This window comes from Cetorhinus maximus, chromosome 3 (assembly GCF_964194155.1).
Source record: "Cetorhinus maximus chromosome 3, sCetMax3.hap1.1, whole genome shotgun sequence".
NCBI lineage: Eukaryota > Metazoa > Chordata > Chondrichthyes > Lamniformes > Cetorhinidae > Cetorhinus > Cetorhinus maximus.
This window is the reverse complement of record NC_135881.1, coordinates 168,581,294-168,603,118: the sequence shown is the minus strand read 5'-3', so window position 1 is coordinate 168,603,118 and position 21,825 is coordinate 168,581,294. Positions and strand designations below refer to the sequence as shown.

General features: G+C 42.3%; 1 protein-coding gene across 2 annotated transcripts; it reads right to left on the bottom strand.

Moving 5' to 3' along the window:
* Window positions 1-2,330: 2,330 nt before the first annotated feature.
* On the bottom strand, window positions 2,331-18,894 carry LOC144679020 (biogenesis of lysosome-related organelles complex 1 subunit 4-like). Of its 2 annotated transcripts, none has more exons than XM_078539245.1 (5): window positions 18,577-18,894; window positions 10,047-10,118; window positions 8,054-8,155; window positions 6,690-6,830; window positions 2,331-3,871 (listed from the first exon to the last, which is right to left on the bottom strand). In XM_078539245.1, the coding sequence occupies exons 1-5, from the start codon at window positions 18,814-18,816 to the stop codon at window positions 3,770-3,772; spliced, it is 657 nt and encodes a 218-aa protein (XP_078395371.1). In that variant the 5' UTR covers window positions 18,817-18,894; the 3' UTR covers window positions 2,331-3,769. The 2 variants fall into 2 exon arrangements, with proteins under 2 accessions (XP_078395371.1, XP_078395372.1); XM_078539246.1 differs by having other exon boundaries at window positions 6,690-6,824.
* Window positions 18,895-21,825: the final 2,931 nt, after the last annotated feature.

Sequence of the window (21,825 nt, the reverse complement as noted above, 5' to 3'; positions counted from 1 at the left end):
AAAACTCAGCAGGTCTGGCAGCATCGTTGGAGAAGAAAAGAGTTGACGTTTCGAGTCCACATGACCCTTCAACAGAACTGAATATGTGGTGCCTTATTCAGGACCCGGCTTTCTGTTTCAAACCCCAGCTGGAAATCGAGATTTCACAAGTAAGGATAATCCCTATCTGGGATCATGTTGCGATGAATCTTCCAGTAGACAGGGCCTTCCCAAACCTCCAAGATTACGTAGCTCATTTTGGATATGATTTTCCACCATTGCCCGAGCACCTCGTAAAATTAAAGGGGGTGGAATTGCCTCAAAAACACTATTACACTCTCGAACAGAGAAACAGAGACACAGGGAATGAAATCAGAGAAATAGCATCCCCACCTTGGATCTTGGTGGGATCTTGGTCTCAACATTGAAAAACGCTCTTGGGTCAGAATTGTTTCACATGTGTTAGCCATTGTACAGTTAATCATGATGTATATATCAGCTTTGTCTTGTAAGCTGAGGCGTAGAACTAAAAGGCAAAACCTGGGGAAGTGGTTAAGAAGGGACTCTAGGGTATAGGCAGTGGTCTGCTGAGGCTTGCAATTCCCAGAATGCAGGATAAGATTTGTCATTAGAAGTAATATCTTCAGTGTTTGAGATATTAAAGGGGGACTTTACTAAATATAAAAATCCCAAAGATCTCGCTTAATGGACATAAACACTGCAAAACAAAACTGGCCAAACCTCAACACAGAGGCAGGCTGTACCGCGAGGGGTTAATTTTCAAACATGTCAATACCGAAACCAAATCGATACTGTGTAAAGACACTGGGACATTATCATCTCAAAGACACAAAGCAGGTGCCATCAGACAATCCAATTGAAGAAACTGGGATAAAAACAAAAAGCTAAAAGCTACTGCGGATGCTGGAAATCCAAAACAAAAACAGAATTACCTGGAAAAACTCAGCAGGTCTGGCAGCATCGGTGGAGAAGAAATCAGTTAACGTTTCGAGTCTTCACGACCCTTCGGCAGAACTGAGTATAGTTAGGAGAAAGGTGAAATATAAGCTGGTCTAAGGTGGGGGGGGCGGGGGGAGAGAGAAGCTGAGGGTGTGGTGATTGTGGAGATAAGCAAGCAGTGATAGGAGCAGATAATCAAAAGATGTCACAGACAAAAGGATCAAAGAGGTGTTGAAGGTGGTGATATTGTCCGAGAAAAGAGCTAATTAAGAATGGAAGACAGGATACTCAAGGTACAGCTCTAGTGGGGGTGGGGTGGAAAGACTAACAAAGTTTTAGTTTTAGATTTAAAAATAATGGAAATAGGTGGGAAAAGAAGAATCTATATAAATTATTGAAAAAAAAGGGAGGGGGGAGAAACGGGGTGGGGATGGGGGGAGGGGAAGTTTAAGATCTAAAGTTGTTGAATTCAATATTCAGCCCGGAAGGCTGTAAAGTGCCTAGTCGAAAGATGAGGTGCTGTTCCTCCAGTTTGCGTTGGGCTTCACTGGAACAATGCAGCAAGCCAAGGACAGACATGTGGGCAAGAGAACAGGGCGGAGTGTTTCAGGCACTGGTAAAATGACAACTGCTGGACAGGAGTAGGATAGGAGGCAGAGGGGAATTGCAGTGGAGCATTCAGTCTGCCCTGAATGTGAAATCAAGTGAAGGTCTTAGAGAGGGTGCAGAAAAGATTTACAAGAGTGAAGTCCCTCTCCCTGGAACCAGTTACATAAATAGATTGGAGGAGTTAAGAGTTGTTCTTAGCGCAGAGAAAATTAAGAGGAAATTTGGCAGAGGTTTTCAAAATCACAAGGGACTGGCTAGACAGAATAGATAGAGAGGGAATGGTCGAAAACTAGAGGAAACTGATCTGAGGTGAATGGCAAAAGAGCCAATAGAGACATAAGGGAATAGTTTTATGCTGCAAATGGTTATGCTCTGGAATGCACTGCCTGCAAAGGTGTTAAGATTCAATCATGGCTTTCAAAAGGGAATTAAATAAATACATTTATAGAGCTATGGGGATAGGATGGAGGAGATAGTCTAGCTGGATTGCTCTTGCCGCAAGCCTACATGGATTTGATGGTCCAAATAGCCACCTTCTGTGTTGTCGTCCTGATTAGCCTACCTTCTGCACTAGGTGGAACAGCATTTGAAGTGACCAGCTTTTTAAAAAGGTCAACAGCACTGAAATCAAATCTAGAAGCAAGACACATTATCGAACAATGAATATCTGCCATAATAGAAGGGAGGCCTCTGCTGCATAATGGAAATTAGTGAATTGAGTGAGCTCCCGATCTTCTTTTAACAGGTATTTTAAAACTGAGTTTTAAAAGCAATTAAATCCCGTATTCTGGTTGTAATCATTGCTACAACACCATTTAATATCATATTGTTAGTTAATAATTTATGGTCAAAATAGCTAACTGGATTTCTATTACACCCCTCCACTTCACCTCTTGAACTCTTCCACCACTTGCCCCTACTCCACCAAACTTAAAACTCAGCTCTTTGACTTAACTTTTGTCATGCCTCCTAATACCTCATGTGGGTTATCACCTGAAAGCAGTTTGGTATATCTTTCCAGATAAATGTTTTCCTATATAAATGCAAATTGTTGCTGTTTTGTCTATGTTTGTATGATTCTATTGTCACTGGCTTTAAGTAGCTTTGGATGCGTAACAATGCAAAGGTGATACTAAATCAGGCTATTGAGCATGTCGCAGTCCTCAGGTGCGAGATCTCTTCCTGGAGCCCATGTTAGAGCTGCTCAAAGTTTCTAAGGCATGTACTACAAATCCAGCCTAAGACACGACTGCAAACAAAGAATATGTTCACAATACAGCTATTGTGTCTGGATAAATCAATTTCACTTTATATTGATGCTGCAGTTAAGTGTATAGGCAACCTAAATCCAGAGTCACTGTCCAAATTATGAAGCTTCTCTCCTGGAGGACAGGAAGGCTCATCCCACTTCAGAGTCTGTTTGGGCATCATTAAAAAACCCAATTTTAGCCAAATCTGCTTTGCACCAATGCAAAATTTATTATATATATGCACCTCAATATTGCCAGTGAAATATAGTCTGTCTTGTTTTCAATTCTCTTAAAATAAGATGATATTCTGCACCATTTTAACAATTAAAACAAATACACAGCATGCATTGTTAGGAGTTACAATACTGAACAGCAATTTAATATTTTCCAACCCGAAAAACCTTTTATAAAATCTGGTGTCTAAAGTAGTTATTTGTATCAAAAAAAAAAAAAATCGGATATTTTGTTTAATATAATTAATTAGGGATTTTTCTGCCCACTATATAAATTCTGCAGAATTTTTTTAAAAATTGGAAGCACATTGTGTTTTAAGGCAAAGGAAGTATTCAAAAAGAGTGCAAAAAACATGACTTGGGTATTAGAAGAGATACCACATATCACTATCAAAAAAACCCAAAGTTAGTCTCAAACAGAACTTGGGTTATCAAATCAGCACAAAAGCCCATCTTTGGCAACCATAAATCTGTAGATAAACATTAATACTGGTCTAACCTGATCTGGCAGCAGTATTTACTTTGTACATATATTTAAGCAGCAGCTTCATAACCGAAGTAATTTTTTGAAGATTTAAATGGAAGACAAGAGTGTTGGCCTTTTCCTCAAGGATTTGAATGTCAGCCTGTTTCATGAGGATTTGAACCTTGGTTCATTATTAACTGCAAGTTACTGATGCATCCAGTGGATTTAGGGAATTAGATTCCTTCTTTTGTGCTGCTATTCTTTCAGTGTCATCATTCACCTGGCTGAGAGTTCTGCACTGGGAAGTAATCTTCTGTCCGGAAGAGAGTTGGAGGCTCAAATATTTGCTGTTGTCTCTTTGGAAAGGATGATTTCTACAATGAGAAAAGCAGATCGATTAGGATCAGGGCTCCTACCATCTCAGTATATCATAACTTTGATCATTATTTTTTAACCCTTGATTTCAGCATCATTGGTCCTCCTATAAGCAAATGATATATTCTCTATAAGCTGAAGTGAATATTCCTCTAAGTAAATGACAGAGACGTTCAGAGATTACAAAGAATCCGTACTCGGTACACCGGCCATCACGATTCATGTCTGTTTGATACTAATCAAATGTACAATCCATTAGACCAAGATTCATTCTCCAAACAAATAAGTGAGCTTAAATATAGCAAGTAAATGTATAGTATCCAGTACTTCATCAGGGTACAGTAGTGTAATGGTTATGTTATAATCTGGGGTTGAGAGTTCAAATCCCATCATGGCAGTTTGTGAATGAGTTCAGTTTAAAATAAAATAAATCTTGAATAGCAAACAGATATCAGTCATACTGACTGTTAAGTTATTGGATTGTCAAAAAAACAAGCTGGTTTCCAAATGTCCTTTAGGGAAGGAAACCTTCTGTTTTTACCCAGCCTGGCCTATATGTGACTCCAATCCCACAGCAATGTGGTTGATGCGTAAGTGCCCCCTAGCAAGACATCCAATTACATTTAACCAGTACAAAGGAGTATGTTAAGAATAAATTTGCAGGGGCCAGACCTAGGCATTAGATTTGGACACAAACACACCCAGCCCAGTCCTACTTATTTGAGACTCCTCCATCACCATCCCTGGGTATTTCCTGTCCCAGTGACATCATGACTAGTGGTACTACCAGTGAACGGATTAACAGATCTAACAAATCAAAACTAGGCATCCCAGGAGATGCTGTGGGCTATCAGCAGCAGCTTAATTATATTTCCATCACAATCTGTAACCTCATTGCCCAGCATATCCCTCATTCTGCCATTACTATCAATCTGCATGGCCAAACCTGGTTCAGTGGGAAGATGGAAAGTGAGGTGCCAACCTGGTGAAGCTACAATACAGGATACTAACCACGTGGAAGCAGCATGCTACAAACAGAGCTAAGCAATCTCACAATCAACAGATCGAAGCGCTGCAGACCACATCCAGTCATGAATTGCAGTGGACAATTAAACTACAGTAAGTCCTCGGCGCCACTTTTAAGGAGGCTGTCTGTACTGTATTCAAAGCAACACTTCTTGAAAAAAACCCAGAGGCATCCAAAGTTGGAATTGTTTGCTTTCAAGCAAAAAAGTTGGATTTAAATTTGATTTAACTTTTGGAGTTTGAGTGCCTGCTGTGGGTGAGTCTTTTAAATTACTTTTAAACATGAGCCAGAAACACCCAGTAAGTGCTGGTCGAGTACCTGCAGCTGCAGCAGCGAAATTAGACATTTTTAAAACATCTGGAGGCTGGTGAGTGTTATCTAATTTGAAATTATACAGGATTTCTTTTATAATTAATGCGTTATTTTATTTTGCAAGTTATTTCAGCTAGGAATGCACAGTGCTGCACATATATGGTACAGTATTTCAACTTGTACATTGGACATTTCTTGCCTGGAAAACCAAAGGAACCTAACGCCAGCTTTAACACTGATTCCCATGGGAATCCGTGATTCACAAATTTGTTTCACTTAAAGTCGCGATTTCCAGGAACACAACCACAGCTTAAAACAAGAGCTTACTGTAATGGAAGTTGGAGGCTCCATGACCATCCCTATCATCAATGTTGGTCGAGTCCAGCACGTGAGTGCAAAAGACAAACATAAAGTGTTTGCAACCATTTTCAGCCAGGTGTGCTGAATTAACAATCCATTTTGGCCTCCTCCTTGAGGTCTCCACCATAGAGGTGTCAGCTGTGGCTCAGTTCATAGAACCCTCGCCTTTGAATCAGAGGATTGTGGGTTCATGTCCCACTCCCGGAAACCAAGAACTGTGACTGTACTCGAAAGAGTTGCAATCTGTGACTGTTGATAACTCGAAAGAATTTTTTTGAGGTCTCCACCATCACAGATGCTGGTCTTCAACCAATTCGATTCACTCCACATGATATCAAGGAACAATTGAGCATACTAGATACAGTAAAGACCATGGGCCCTGGCAACATCCTGGCTATAGTGCTGAAGACATATGCTCCAGAACCAGCCATACCTCAAGCTGTTCAAATATAGCCAGAACACTGGCATCTTCCTGACAAAGTAGAAATTTGTCTAGTATGTCTTGTCACATCAGCCATGTAACTGCAGGGAGCTAGTCCACAGACATTGATTTATGGTATAAAGACAGAAAGGTCATTGTACTGAAACATTAACTCTGTTCCTCTCTCCACAGATGCTGCTAGGCCTACTGAATGTTGTAGCATTTTCTGTCTTTTAGATTTCCAGCTCTCATTGATTTATGGCGATTCATACAGAAGACCCAAATATCAAAGCTCCTTTGCAGGCCTATACAACATGTAGTGCAATCAAACTTATTCCATTCATTCTCTCCCTTCCTTTCCCCTTTGTTTGTTCAGTTCCAAATAACTTGCTCGTCTTCCTATTGATATCTGACTATAATGATCTACACTCAAATTGTTAACATTTTCTGCTTTTAAAGACTTCTAGTGTTTGCTGCCCATTTCATTTTTGTTCTCAGTTGGTTTGGTATCAGTTTTTTTGCTCAGAATTTCATATTCTTAAGCATGGAGGTTAACTATATAGGGACACTTGCAGCTGCCAATGAGATTTCCACAAATATGTGTAGCAGCTGCTACAATGTCCAATGAACAGAAAAAGTTAATAGTTAAACTCAATATGCTATGAATTTTAAAGTAGCAAACAGCAAGAATACTCACATTAAGGAATGCTGGTGTACCGATTGAGTGCAAGATTTTTCTAAATGCGCTGGGAAAGGTTCCAAGTTCGGCTTCAGCTTTTGTCACTTGGTCATCCAGCACACATACATTCTGTCCAATCATCTTGGCAAAGGCCTGTAACTTACAGTAGCATGCAATTAGTTAAACATCCAACTGGCTGCATTTTATAGTATAGACAGCTTCCCTTGAAAGCACATCGAAACTGAATTTTTTTGAGAGGTAATCTTGCTTGTATCTAGCAGTTCTCTTTTAATGTGACATTGTGCAAAGCTTTGTACAAGTATTAAACATCTCAAATGTTTTTCCTTTCTCAAATCATCAATGCTTTGGCTGGGGTGCACAGACACATTTCTGCTACCACATCCAAGGAACCATTATTTGTGACCCTGAGAGCGAATGCTATTTCACTGTGGAAGTATGATAGGTGTAGGCTTGAGTGGGCCGCACTAACATGTACAAAGGCTCATTAGGGGTCGACAAGTAGTTATCAGGAGCAGATGGTTCAGCTGATTTTCTCATTCCTAATCTCAGGTTTAAGAGATATATTGCGTACCTTTACTGTCAAATCCAGTTATCAGTATAGAGTCTGAACCAGAGACCTTCCTGATCTGTACTCATTGAGTGAACTGATTGAGCCACTGGGCGGCATGCTCTTCTCTGCTTTCAGTGTAACTGCATCTTCCCTTTCATGCAAAATTGGATTAACCTCCACATTATTAAACAACGAGCCACAAAACTTCAAAGACATACAGAAACAAACATTTATTTGTTGTTCTTCTCAGATTAGATAACATTAAGGGGAAGTTTAGCGATGGCCAAAATTAAACAAGTTTTGATAGATTTAAATAGGGAGAAACTCTCCTGTTGGTGGCAGAGTCTATAACCAGAGGGGACAACTTGAAGAAAATTGGCAGAAGAACCTTACGGGATGAGGAACATTTTAATTTTATGAACACAGTAAGCTGTTATGATCTGGAATGCATTGCTTGGGAGAAAGCAGATTCAATTTAATTTTCCAAATGGAATTAGATATTATACCAGAAAAGGAAAAATTTGCAGGCCTATGGAGAAAAGGCAAGAGAGTGGAAATAATTGGATAGCTCTTTCAATGCCTGCATGATTCTATGAGTTGATAGCATTCAAAAAACAAAGTTTACATAGATGGTTTCCATTGTAAATTTGGACATTGGAACTTATAATGAAAAATAGCTGACAGGAAGACCACATAGAAGCAAGATTTTTATATGCTATAAATAACTACAAAATGGAAGCTTTCTATGTGGCTTTTTCCACTGTTATCACAAGATAAATGACTAACAAAAGTAAAAATACAAATAGCCCACCTCCAATTTATCAATCTTTTTGTACAATTGCTTCATTTCATCTGCTTTTGCATGGATTTCAGGGATATTTTCATTCATTATCTGAGATGAATCATTTCGAATCTACATCAGAAAATAGCATATTAATCTGTATATTGTACTGAAAAACTTGCATTTCAAAAGGGTTATTGAATTGTGAATGTTTCACACCTATTCAAAAAAGGACGTAACGATAAACCCAGAAACTATAGGTCAGTCAATTTAACTTGAGTGGTGGAAAAGCTTTTAGACATGATAATCCAGGATAAAATTAAGGCACTTAGACATGAGTGGATTAATTAGGGAAAGCTATTAATTTGTTAAAGGCAGATCATGTTTAACTAACTCAAATGAGATTTTTTTAAAAATGAGATTACAGAGATGGTTTGTGAGGGTAAGGTGGTTGATGTGGTGAATATAGATCTCCAAAAGGCACTTGATAAAGTGCCACATAATAGATTTGCCAGCAAAGTTGAAGTCCACGGATTAAAAGGGAAAGTGGCAGCATGGGTACGAAGTTGGCTGAGTGACAGGAAGTAGTGATAGCGAATGGTTTTTTGGACTGGAGAAAAGCATATAGTGGGGCTCCCCAAGGTATTAAGGGGCACTGCTTTTCTTGATCTACATTAATGACCTTGGGTGTGCAGGGCACAATTTCAAAGTTTGAAGATGATGCAAAACTTAGAAGCATTGTGAACTGTGAGGAGGATAATGATAGACTTCAAGACAACTGGTGGAATGGGCGGACATATGGCAGATGAAATCTAATGCAGAAAATTGTAATGCTTCACATTTTGGTAGGAAGAGCAAGGAAAGGTAACAAAGTAAAAGACCGAATTCTAAAGGGATGGTGGGGGGGGGGGGGGCGGGGGGGCAGGAGCAGAGAGACCTGGGGGTATGCGTGCACAAATTGTTGAAACTAGCAGAACAGGTTGAGAAAGTGGTTAAAAAGGGGATCCTGGCCTTTATTGAGGCCTAGCGTACAATAATATAAAGTAATGATGAACCTTTATGAAACTCTTCTTTGAGCTCAACTTGGAGGATTGTGTTCAATTCTGGGCAGCGCACTTTTAGGAAAGATGTGAAGGCTTTGGAGAAAACACAGAAAAGGCATTCAAGAATGGCTCTAGGGATATGGGGCTGCAGTTACATGGATAGATTGAAGAAGCTGTGGCTGTTCCCCTTAGAGAAGTTCGGTGGAAATTTGTTAGAGGTGTTCAAAATCATGTCAGAGTAGATAGAGAGAAACTGTTCCCATTGGCAGAATGGTCAAGAACCAGAGGACACTGATTTAAGGTGATTGGCAAAAGAACCAGTGGCAACATGAGAAAGAAAAACCTGTTTCTTTTCACATAGCAAGTGCGTCAGATCTAGAATGCACTGTCTGAGTGTGGTGGAGGCAAATATGGTTAGACTTTTCGAAAGGGAATTGGATAAACACGAACAGAAAATATTTCCAGGGCTATGGGGAAGGGAGACGAGTGGGACTAACCTGGTTGCTGAGAGCCGGTACAGACATGATGGGTCAAATGGCCTCCTCCTATGCTGTAACCATTCAATGATTCTAAGCTAGGGTGCACTTATGATTTAGCAACTTGGTACATTATTATGCAGCAGGGACCTATGAAAGTTAACTCCTGCTTTTGGACTTAAATACCAATTAAACTGCTTTAAGTCTTGGCAATGTCTGCCTTGAATCCATCTATCTCAATTGTGAGCTTAAATCAGTTTATATTTGGACAACTAGGTCAATGCTGCTAGGCTGTGAGGAATTCCCTCTTGAAGAATACAAACAGTCCGACTCAATCAACTTTAAAATCACACTGACTTCTCATGGAACAGCACCAACAAAGGCCACAGGGAAACATAGGAAATACTTCCACCCTCTTGACATGGTGCGCTCAACAGAGGTAAGCTCCTTACTAAAGGAGAATATAGAGAAGGCAAGAGTAAAAATGCTAAAACAACTACATACCATGTCCAACATCCCACAGAATTCATCCACTCTAGTAAGCATTTCTTCTAGACTTCGCTCCAAGTGTTGAATCTGTGACACAAACACAAATTGGTCAAGGCGGAGCTTTAAGGTCACTGAAAGGGTAGCAGCAAGCACCGCCCCCCCACTCCGCCAGGGATTGGGGCACCTGAGATGGGAGGGGAGGTTGTGGGGGCACCTGAGTAAGTGGAGGTTTCATTTATAGAATGCTTTTCACACCCAAGCAGAAGAAATAGGAGTAGGCCATTTGGCCCCTTGAGCCTGCTCCATCAGTCAATAAGGTCATGGCTGATTCCGAATGCAACCTCAACTCCACTTTCCTTCATAACCCCCGTAACACTTGACTCCCTTGTCAATCAAAAATCTGTCTAACCCAACCTTGAATATATTCAATGATCCAGCTTCTACTACTCGTCAGGGAAGAGAATTCCAAACAGCAACCACCCTCTGAGAAGAAATTCCACCTCATCTCCACCTTGAATGGGAGGCCCCTTATTTTGAAACTGTTCCCCCTAGTTCTAGATTCTTCCAAGAGAGAAAACAGCTGCTCAGCACCTGTTCAAGCCCCCTCGAAGTACTTTGAAGCATGGTTATTGTTGTAATTTAGGAAATGTGGGAGCCAACTTGTACTCAGCAAACCTATACAAACAGCATGTGATTATGAGTAGATAATTTGCTTTTTGTGATGTTGATTTAGGGATAAACATTATCCAGGACATCAGGGAGAACTCCCCTACTCTCTTTTGAAACAGTGTCATAGGATCTTGTACATCCACCTGTGCAGACAGATGGAGTCTTGCTTTAACATCTCATCCAAAAGATGAAGAATCCTGCTTCAGACACCATAAAATAGACTTCGTAATCTGAGTATATCAGCAGCTTCAAGGACTTGAAGCTGGGAGATGGGGTAGCGAGAATGTTGTTCATGTTAGCCCTGTAAAAGTCCTTGAAGTTAGAGGTTCAGGCAGTCTGGAGGCCTTATAATCCCCTTCCACATCTCATTCGCCATTCTGTTAGGGGAGTGGTAGGCTTTGGTTTTTGTTGGCTTGGTAGGTTGGACTGGCATTTGGGTATCATCTCTTCCCTTTCTTCCATTGCTTGATGTTAAACCACACCTGATTGGTCTGCCTGGTTTGGCAGTGCATGGCTGCTGTTATAGATTGTTTCAGTCCAGAGAAGGTTCACTAGGCTGATCCCGGGTATGGAAGGATTTTATGAGGAGAGGTTGAGTAGGTTGGGCCTGTACTCATTGGAGTTTAGAAGAATGAGAGGTGACCTTATTGAAACATATAAGATTCTTAGGGGGCTTGACAGGGTAGATGCTGAGAGGTTGTTTCTCCTTGTGGGAGAGTCTAGAGTCAGAGAGTATAATCTCAGAGTAAGGGGTCACCCATTTAAGACCGAGACGAGGAGGAATTTCTTCTCTCAGTGGGTGGTGAATCTGTGGAATTCTTTACTGCAGAGGGCTGTAGCGGCTGGGTCGTTAAGTATATTCAAGGCTGTGATAGACAGATTTTTAATCAGCAAGGGAATCGAGGGATATGGGGAAAAAGGCAGGAAAGTGGAGTTGAGGATCAGATCAGCCATGATTTCACTGAATGGCAGAACAGACTCGATGGGTCGAATGGCTTAATTTTTGCTCCTACGTCTTATGGTCTTATGGAGTGGAAAATGGTATTCATCTGCTTAGCGGTGCCTTTTCTTATTTTTCCGTTTGGGCCAGTGGGAAGCTCTCTGAGGCGGAGGAAGGCGATCCTGTGGCAAGATGATTGAGGAGCATCATGGTCACCTCCGTTTTGTTGTTGATGGTGCGAGGCTGCTACAAGGTTCCAGCATCCCTTGTGGTTCTGGCACTCTGGCTGCAAGTTGCCATGTGTACACAGTAGTTGGTATGTCTGCTGACTGTACCATCATCATCGTTGAAGGTAGAGGCTCCTCAGAATGTTCATCTTCTGGTACCACTTCTATTGGAGGTGCTATGGTAATCTCGTGTGGGGTAGGTTGGTCTGACTATTTGGGACTTTCCAGGACCTGGATGATGACGGAGAAATCTGCTCCGCAAAAAGAAAAGAGATTGCAGGTGAAATCAGAGTCTGAATACTCTTTGGGTTTGAGGACTCAGTCATGTGCTGTTTTGGCTGGCTAACAACAGTGGTGGTCTTGACATCTTTTACTACCTGGAGATCTAGGGCTACGCAGACATTCCTGTTCAGAAGAGAGAATGGATGATTCCGCACAATGTACATCAGCTCTAAGATCTGTTTGTTGCCATACCTCAGTGGTTCAAGGATCATGCTGATGACTGGGAGTCGGACTCCCCCTGCTCCATACAGCGGAGTGTCCATCGTTTCAATCCAAAGGCCTTAGAGCCATGACTCGTCTGACAGGACTGTTACGCTGGCACCTGAATCTAATGTAAAATTTGTTAGATGACCATTTACCAGGATGTCAGCATTCCAAAACGAAGAGCTGCATTCTCTGATCTCACTCAAGATGCATGGTTGCCTCCCTTCAGGGTTTTCAGTCTCAGCCTCTTGGATTATCTTTGGGATGGCTGTGTTTTGAATTGCAGAGTTTACCAAAGTGTCGCTGGTGGTTGCAGTGGAAGCTTTGGGCTGCACTCGCAGGGCACTGATCTTTCCTGTGAGGGCGCTTTGCACTGCAGCGCTGGCAAGGTCGCTCTGTTGGGCAGCTCAGGAATTACTTTCGTTGACTTGGATGGACCTGCGTTGCTGCAACCCGACATGGTGGACTGAGGGTTGGTTTCTGTCCCACGTAGCGTTCTCTCCCCATGTCTGAACTACATGAACATCCTGTCTTATTAGCTGAATTGCCTTGTCTAGGGTAAGGTCATCTATAGCTTGTAGGTCAGGAGTGAATCGTCTGCAACACCCACCACGGTTCTGTCTAGGATGAGCTCAGACTTTAAATCGCCATATTCACATCCTTCTGCCAGACAGCAGAGGTTATTTATGAAGGAATCAACAGGTTCCCTGGGCATTTGGATTCTTATTAAATTTGGCTCTCTCCAATATTTTATTGGATCTCAGGTTGAAAGTGAGCCTGAATTGATAATGGAAAACAATGAGATGGCAGATGAATTGAACAGGTATTTTGCATCAGTTTTCACTATAGAGAATACAAGTAACATCCCAGAAGCAGCTATAAATCAGGAAATGGAAGGGAGGGAGAAACTCAGGAAAATTACAGTCGCCAGAAAAGTGGTACTGAGTAAATTGATGCATTGGTTTTAATTTTCCAAAACTCCCTAGATTCAGGGAAGGTTCCATTAAGTTGGCAGATAGCACATATAACTCCATTATTCAAAAAGGGAGGGAGACAAAGTGGGAAACAACAGGCCAGTTAGCTTAACATCTTCACTTCTAACATTTTCCTTATGTTAAGTTATAGCAGGGCACTTGGATAAGCTCAGGGTCATCAGGCAGAGTCAACACGGTTTTGTGAAAGGGAAATTGTGTTTAACCAGTGTATTGGATTTCTTTGAGGAAGTAACATGTGTTGTAGATAATGGGGAACCATTGAATGTACTGTACTTAGATTTCCAGAAGGCATTTGGTAAAGTGTCACATTTAAGGTTACTGCGGAAAATAAAAGCTCATGGTATGGGGGGGGTAACATATTGGCATGGATAGAAAATTGGCTGGCTAACAGGAAGCAGAGAGTAGGCATAAATGGGTCTTTTTCACGTTGGTAAGATATAACGAGTAGTATGCCACAGGAATTAGTGCTGGGACCGCAACTGTTTACAATTTATATAAATGACTTCAATGAAGGGATGGATGAGATGATTGCCAAATTTGCTGATGACATAAAGGTAGGAAAATAAGTTGTGAGGAGGATATAAAGAGGCTACAAAGATGTAGATTGGTTAAATGAGTGGGAAAAGATCTGGCAGATGGAGTTTGTGGGAAAATGTGAAATTACCCATTTTGGCAGGAAGAATAAAAGAGAAGCATATTATCTAAATGGTGAGAGATTGCAGAGGGATCTGGGTGTCCTAATGCATGAATCACAAAAGGATAGTTTGCAGGGGCAGCAAGTAATTAGGAAAGCTAATAGAATGTTATCATTTATTGCAAGGGGAATTAAATACTGAAGTAGGGAGGTTATGCTTCAGTTGTACAGGGCGCCATTGAGACCACTTTTGGAGTACTATGTACAGTATTGTCACCTTATTTAAAGAAGGGTGCAAATGCGTTGGGAACAGTTCAGAGAAGGTTTACCAGACAAATACCTGGAATGGGTGGGTTGTCTTATGAAGAAAGGTTGGACAGGCTAGGCTTGTATCAGCTGGTGTTCAGAAGAGTAAGAGGCAACTTGATTGAAACATATGAGATCAAGAGGGGTCTTGACAGGGTGGATGTGGAGAGGATGTTTCCTCTTGTGGGAGAATCTAGAACTAGGAGTCACTATTTAAAAATATGGGGTCACCCATTTAAAACAGATGAGGCAAAATTTTTTCAGAGGGGCGTGAGTCTTTGGGACTCTGTTCCTGAAAAGAAGGTGGTGGAAGCAGAGTCTTTGACTATTTTATGGAAGAGGTGGATAGATTCTTGGTAAGCAAGGGGGTGATAAGTTATCAGGCGTAGGTGGGATGCATATTTCAGGTTACTATCAGATCAGCCATGATCTTATTAAATGGCATAGCAGGCTCGAGGGGCTGAATGGCCTACTCCTGCTCCTTGTTCGTAAGTTTGTCCTTATGTTCGAAGGATTTTAAAACATCCTCAAATTTGGCAGATGACTCATTGATAGCTTGTCGTACAATGTCGTCATCTGCAATTGGCCCAATCGAGTAAAGAAGTGTATTGACTTCTTAGTTTTTTTAAATTTAGGCCTGTAGCAATGCTGTATGTTAAAATCTTTTCCTCCAAAAACTCCAATTCCGTGACTGGTCTGGGTGAATCCCAGTGCAGCTCAAAGTGTGGGGTTATGATCCATTTTGAAGATTTTTAAAAGTGTGGGCACAGCTTTAAGAGATTACAGACTTCTAAGATGGCGTCACTGTTCACTGATGACCAATGGGTCTTCCTTTGCTGGTCAAATTTAGATGGACTTTCCAAAATGACTGCAACATACTTTTGCCTGAAGAAGACTCCCCAATCTGCAAGGGTCGGCCAGCTTTCGACTTAATTTAATCAGCGGTATAGCGTTGCGAGTTGGGATGCGTAGAAAAGAACTGCAGGCTTGATGATTAGGAAATCGGCTGGTCGTGAGGCAACCAAAATAGACAAAGTTAATTAATTTAATTTTCTTCTCTTTACCAAACTTGGAAGGCACGTGTTGAGATTCTGAGTCAGGGTGTCGAGATTGGCAACGGATTTCTTTCAAACAGCACTTCTGACTGACTGAATGAAAAGGGGATTCTCAGGACTGGCTGGCATGGAATTTTTTTAAAATCTCACCGTTACAGGCTGTGAGCTCCGCTTGCTGAAGCTGGACTTCCAAGGGAGTTTCCTTTTTCCTTCTGGTGAATTTTCTTCATATCTGTAGCTTCAGTTGGGAGTTTGTTTCAGTTCAGAATCCTTTGAAGGTGGCCTTTTTCTTAGGTTTTCTACATTCTTGTGAGGATAAGGGTTGTTGATCCGGATGGTGCCACCATGAAGAATCCTGCTTTGGACACCATGAAGTAGACTTTGCAGTCTCGAGTATATTAATTGCAAGTCTTTATTTACAGCTCAACTATATACATAAAAATAGATGGTACTGACGTGAGCTGACTCCATCCTAGGCCTTTACCCATCTCTGTCCATCTCTAGACTGACCATGGCTCTGGGTCATGTGCCTTCTTACATCACTGTGGACAGTACTGCACTCAGACCTACATTAACCCTGTACGTATCAGACCCTACTACTGCAGATGGCACCTCCAACAATACAATGCTCCCTCAGTACTGCACTGGAATGTCAACCTTGACTTTTGTGCTCAAGGCCTCAAGTGGGACTTGAACCCAGAACCTTGTGACAGAGGCAAGCAGTTACCAACTGAGCCACAGGAAACCCACAAAAGTATACACTATGTATGCAACCGTGCAATCGAAAATATAGGAAAAACTTCTAGGGTGACTAGAAAGGCCAAGAGGGAGTACAAGAGAAAAATTACTAAAAAGGGCAGTAAAGAGGCTTTCTATAAACAAATTATGATAAAGTAGGCGTAGGGCCACTAAATGAAGGAAATAAGCCTGTAATGGAAAAAGATAAGATGGAAAAGATGCTAGATAATTATTTTGCTGCAGTTTTCACAGAGGAAGTGGATATTGAGATTTTCGATGATCTACCAGATGAGAGCCTAAATGTTAATGGAGGTAATTAATCAAAGAGAAGTGACAACCAAATAAGTTAAGATATACAAATCTTGAATCTGATACAGGGTGGAATTCTCTACCATAAACCACTGGTAAAGCAGAGTCAATTATTTTAAAAGGAAATTAGATAATTGCTTGAAAAAGTAGAATATTTACAGAATGGGGAGTGGAAGAAAAGGATTGGCTGATGGAGAAAAACATTTAGTGGCCTGAATGACCTGTGTTGTAACAATGTTTTTATGAAAACAGTTTTATCCCAGTTCCTTCTGCATCATTCAGCAGTACAAATATACATTGCGAACAATTATTCTGTCACACACCCCTAAACTGAAATCCAAACATTTCAAGGGGGGTTGCCACACAGCAGGGCAAACTCATTAGAGCATTAGAACAACTATTTCCATGGTGAGAGCAGCTTGAAATATAGAAATTGCTGGGTTTTTTTTCTTCAGTTCAGTGAACTGTATCTGGATCAACTATCATGACAGACAGGATAGACAGGCTGACAGCTGTCAACATGTGTGGATTCCAAAATGGATTCAGGCTGAAGGCGAACAGGAACAGGACTGGGGGAAAAAATTACAGTCCAGGCCCACATAATTAAAATACAACAGTGAACAATAAATAGGACTGAACTGACAAGATCTGTAGGCCACATATTGGACACCTCTCCCATTCATCACAGTCACAGTGATTTTCAAACGTTGTGCTGGGGGCCCTGTAAACTTTGACACAACTCATGTTTATTTGTGCCTTTAATGCAATAAAACTTCCTAAGGTGCTTCACAGAAGGGTTACAGAGCAAATCTTGACATGGAGCTATATAAGGCTATATTAGGGCAGATGGCGAACAACTTGGTCAAAGTTGTAGCTTTTAAGAGTGTCTTAAAAGAGGAAAGTGAGGTACAGAGGCAGAGAGCTTTATGGAGGTAATTCGAGCACTTAAGGCCTAGGCAGCTGAAGGCAGGGCCACCAATGGTGCAGCAATTAAAAGTCGGGATGATCAAGAGGCCAGGATTAGATGAGTGCAGATCTTGGTTGGCTATGGGGCTGGCAAAATAGGGAGGGGCAAGGCCATGGCGGGATCACAAGGATGAGAATTTTTAAAATCGAGGTGTTGCTTAACCAAGGGCCAACCACCAGTAGTAATGCAATGAGATTTGCACTCTGACAACATTTTATAATGAGATTTTAATTTCTATATATCAGCCTGGCACACTTCTAGAATTCTCAATACCAGAAAATAATGGATTCAAATTCCATACAGGACTTCAGTGCAGCACTGAGGGAGTGCTGCATTGTCACAGCTGTTATCTTTAGAATGGAGGTCCCATTTGCAGGAACATGCAGAAGATCTTATGGTACTATTGAAAGAATAGCAGGCACTGGAAGGGAGGTCCCATTTGCAGGAACATGCAGAAGATCTTATGGTACTATTGAAAGAATAGCAGGCAGTTCTCAGTATACTGACCAACATTCCTCGCTCAGCCAACATCACCAAAGTAACTTTTAGTATATTCAGCAAAACAGCTGTGAGCAAGTCTTAAACAACAGTGTATATACAATATAGCCAAATGCCCAAGGTACTACATGGGATCATATTCAGACCAAGTCAAATGAGTCAATAGGGCAGTTGACAGAAAATTGTGCAAAAGAGACTTTTAAGGAACATCTTAAAAGGAAGAAAGGTTTAGGGGGAAAATTCTAGATGTTTAGGCCTAAACAATTCAAGGTATGGTTGCCAATGGCGGGCAAAGGACTGGAGTAAGTTAGAGAGGTCACCAAGTAATTTAAATAGAAGGGTGAGTTTTAAACCTGAGGAGTTGTTGGACCAGGTGCTTAATGGACATCAATAAACACAGGAGTGATGGGGAAACACGACTCGAGTTTGGAAACAGGCAGCAAGCTAAAAAAAATAAGCTCAAAATATCAACTTCTCTTCACATCAACTTCAATGACTTATATTGGAATCAGTGTTTTACGTTCCGATTTAAAAGCCTCTTCTCTTGAGCCGATTCTCTCCGCTTTGTACCGACACCGAGCATCTGAGGGGCGATACAAGCCACAGTTTCAACTTTCCTGCAGCTTTGTGGAAATGAATTCCGGCGCCGCCCAGTCAGCCCCGCCGCTCCGGGGATGAGCCCCAGGCCCAGCCTCTCACCTCCCCAGGCCCAGCCTCTCACCTCCCCTCCAGCACCAGCTGTTAAATAGCCCGAGTAACAGCTCGCCGTGCGCCACAGCAGCGCCTCCTGCTCGCTCTCCGCACCAGCCTCGCCCACAGCTTCCCCCACCGGGCAGCCTGGCCCGTCCTCCTCCTCTGTTTCTTCATCCTCCTCCTCTTGCCTGGTGACCAGGCCGCTCGGGCTCCCGCGAGAACCGGAACCCACAGCTTCTCTCGGAGCTCGGTGTCGCTCTTCCTCCATCACCCGGACTCAGCGGAACGCGCCCGCTCTCACGCAGAAGCAAGACAGCCCCATCCTGGCCCCGCCCCTCCATGCGGTCTCCGCCCCTCCATCCGGTCTCCGCTCGCTAACTTGGCCCCGCCCTTCCACTCTGGTTCAGTCCCCACCGCCTAGACATGGCCACGCCCCCCCGCGCCGGTCCCCGCCCCGCTCCCTTTACACGAGGCATGGCCCCGCCCCTTTTCGCCTGGGCCTGACTCCGCCCCTTCCCACACGGGAAAAGTTCCACTAGGTAACCAAGGAGAGAATTTTATACAAAGTTGCTGTTTGTATATTTGGACGAGCTCTCAGGTACGTAGCAATCTGTTTACGTACAAAAGCAAAATACTGCAGCTGCTGTAAATCTGAACTAAAAGCAGAAAATGCTGGAGATCCTCAGAAGCTCAAAAAGCATTGATGGAATAAAACAGAATTAATGAACCGAATCTTCTAAGGAGTGGCAGTCGCTGTTTAAATAGCTTTTCAGTACGTTGGTGAATGAGAGTGAGTGCAGTGAGGTGGACAGGGTGGAAGCTGGGCACAGTGGGTAGTGTGGCACATGGCAGGGCGGGTAAGCTAGCAGGCGGTAGAGTGGGCAGGGTGGCGTGGTCAGGTCAGTGGGGAGGCGGAGGGCTGAGGGAATCAGAGGGGCAGGGGAGTTGGAGGGGGGATGTTGGAGTGTCGGAGGAGGGTGGATGAGTCAGAGGGTCTGGGGGGGATGGAGGATCAGTTGCATAGTTCCCAGGAGTTATACTTGTTTTGTTTTTCAGACTAGCACTTCCTGGTTAAGTGAGCCGGATCTCTACACAGTCTCTAACTCAAAATAGGTGGGGAAGTAAGTTGCAATGAAGAAATAAGAAATTTACAAATGGATATGGACAGGTTAGGTGATTGGGCCAAAATTTGGCAGTTGGAGTTTAACATGGATAAGTGTGAGCTTATCCATTTTGGTTGGAAGAATAAAAAGATGACTTATTATTTAAATGTTAAGAAACTTCAGAATGCTTCAGTGCAGAGGGATCTGGGTGTCTTGGTGCATGAATCACTGAAAGCTAGCATGCAGGTACAGCAGGTAATAAGGAAGGCAAATGGAATTTTGGCATTTATTGCTAAAGGAATAGAGTAGAAAAATAGGGAAGTGTTGTTGTAACTGTAAAGGCATTGGTGAGATCGCACCTGGAATACTGTGCACAGTTTTGGTCCCCTTACTCGAGGAAGGATGTAGTTGCATTGGAGGCGGTTCAGAGGAGGTTCACTAGATTGATTCCAGAGATGCGGGGCTTGTCTTATGAGGAGAGATTGAGCAGTTTAGGCCTATACGCGCTAGAGTTTAGAAGGATGAGAGGAGACCTAATTGAGGTGTATAAGATGCTAAAGGGGATAGACAAAGTAGACGTGGAGCGGATGTTTCCCCTTGTGGGGCATCCTAGGACGATAGGCCATAGTTTTAGGCTAAAGAGTGGTAGATTTAAATCAGAGATGAGGAGGAATTACTTTTCTCAAAGTGTCGTGAATCTGTGGAATTCACTACCTCAGAGTGCAATGGATGCTGAATAAATTTGAGGAAGAGATAGATTTTTAATTAGCAATGGGTTGAAAGGTTATGGGGAGAGGGTGGGAAATTGGAGTTGAGGCCAAAATGAGATCAGCCATGATCGTGTTGAATGGCGGGGCAGGCTCGAGGGGCTGAATTGCCTACTCCTGCTCCTATGTTATGTTCTCAGAGTTGGAGACTCTTTTGGAGGGTCCTGACGAGCAGTGGCTGACACATGCAATTCAAATAAGAATCTTCACTTTCATATTTAAGGTCAAACATGGCCTCTTTAGATGTTAATCGAACTGCTGTGCACTTTCTGTTTTTATTTCTGATTGACCATATTTATGCACATCAAAAGATTCAGTTTTCAACACCGTGTCTGCATTAGGCACAATTGGGTTTAATGCTGCTTCACAGAACTAAGCTTTCTGTGTCTGTCCTTTTAAAGGATTTGTGAAACTTTCCATGTTCCAGTCCTACTTGGGCACCCTCTCTCAACTCTTTCTGGTACATTGATGACCGTAACGTGGTGTATCCTGCTCTCACCTTGGATTAGAAAACTTCAACAACTTTGTTTCCAAATTCCACCCTTCTCTCAGTTTCACATGACCCATCTCCAACTCTTCCCTGCCCTTGACTTCTCTGTCTCCACTTCTGATGATAGGCTGTCAACTTATATTCATTATAAGGTCCACTGACTCCCACAGCTACCTCAACTATACTTCCTGACAAATTATACCCTGTAAGGACTCCATTCCTGTAAGTTCCTCCATCTTCGCCACATCAATTCCGATGATACAACCTACCACAATCGCGTTTCTGAGAAATCTTTTTTCCTCTTTCGAGGATTCCCACCTAACCGTGGTTGACAGAGCCCTCGACCACGTCTGTCACATTTCCTGCACTTCTGCTCTCACCCCTTTTCCTCTCCCCCAGCACCACAATTGGGTTCCCCTTGTCCTCACCTTCCACTCTACAAGCCTCCATATTCAATGGATCATTTTCCACCATTTTCACCGCCTCCAGAGTGATGCAACCACCAAATACATCTTCCCCTCCCTTCCCCTTTCAGAATTCCAAAGGGATTGTTCCCTCCATGATACCCTGGTCCACTCAACTACCCCCAACACCCCACCCCCTTCCCACAGCACCTTTCCATGCAAATGCAGGAGATGTAACACCTGTCCTTTACTTCCTCTGTCCTCACCATCCAAGGCCCCAAACACCTTCCCCAACTATTTGCTCAACTCAGCTCTATACATATATCTAATAAATATATATAGAATTGGTTAAGATTCTGTCTGCTGGATAAACAGTGTGATTATATCATCTTTTTCAAAATGAAAGTTAGTTTTCAATGGAATTTTCCCAAATAGTCACTTTTTCATACCTTAAATTGATCAGATGGTTTATTTAACGGAGCAGGATTGCTCCTCTCACACATATTGCTGGTT

Excerpts from the sequence above, each read along its gene's own strand:
- LOC144679020 (XM_078539245.1), bottom strand. The coding sequence starts at position 18,816 with ATGGAGGAAGAGCGACACCGAGCTCCGAGAGAAGCTGTGGGTTCCGGT. Across the intron at positions 8,156-10,046 it reads TCTGTGGGATGTTGGACATG|ATTCGAAATGATTCATCTCA; the intron begins GTATGTAGTTGT and ends TTTCTGATGTAG. Across the intron at positions 6,831-8,053 it reads AAAAGATTGATAAATTGGAG|TTACAGGCCTTTGCCAAGAT; the intron begins GTGGGCTATTTG and ends TGCTACTGTAAG.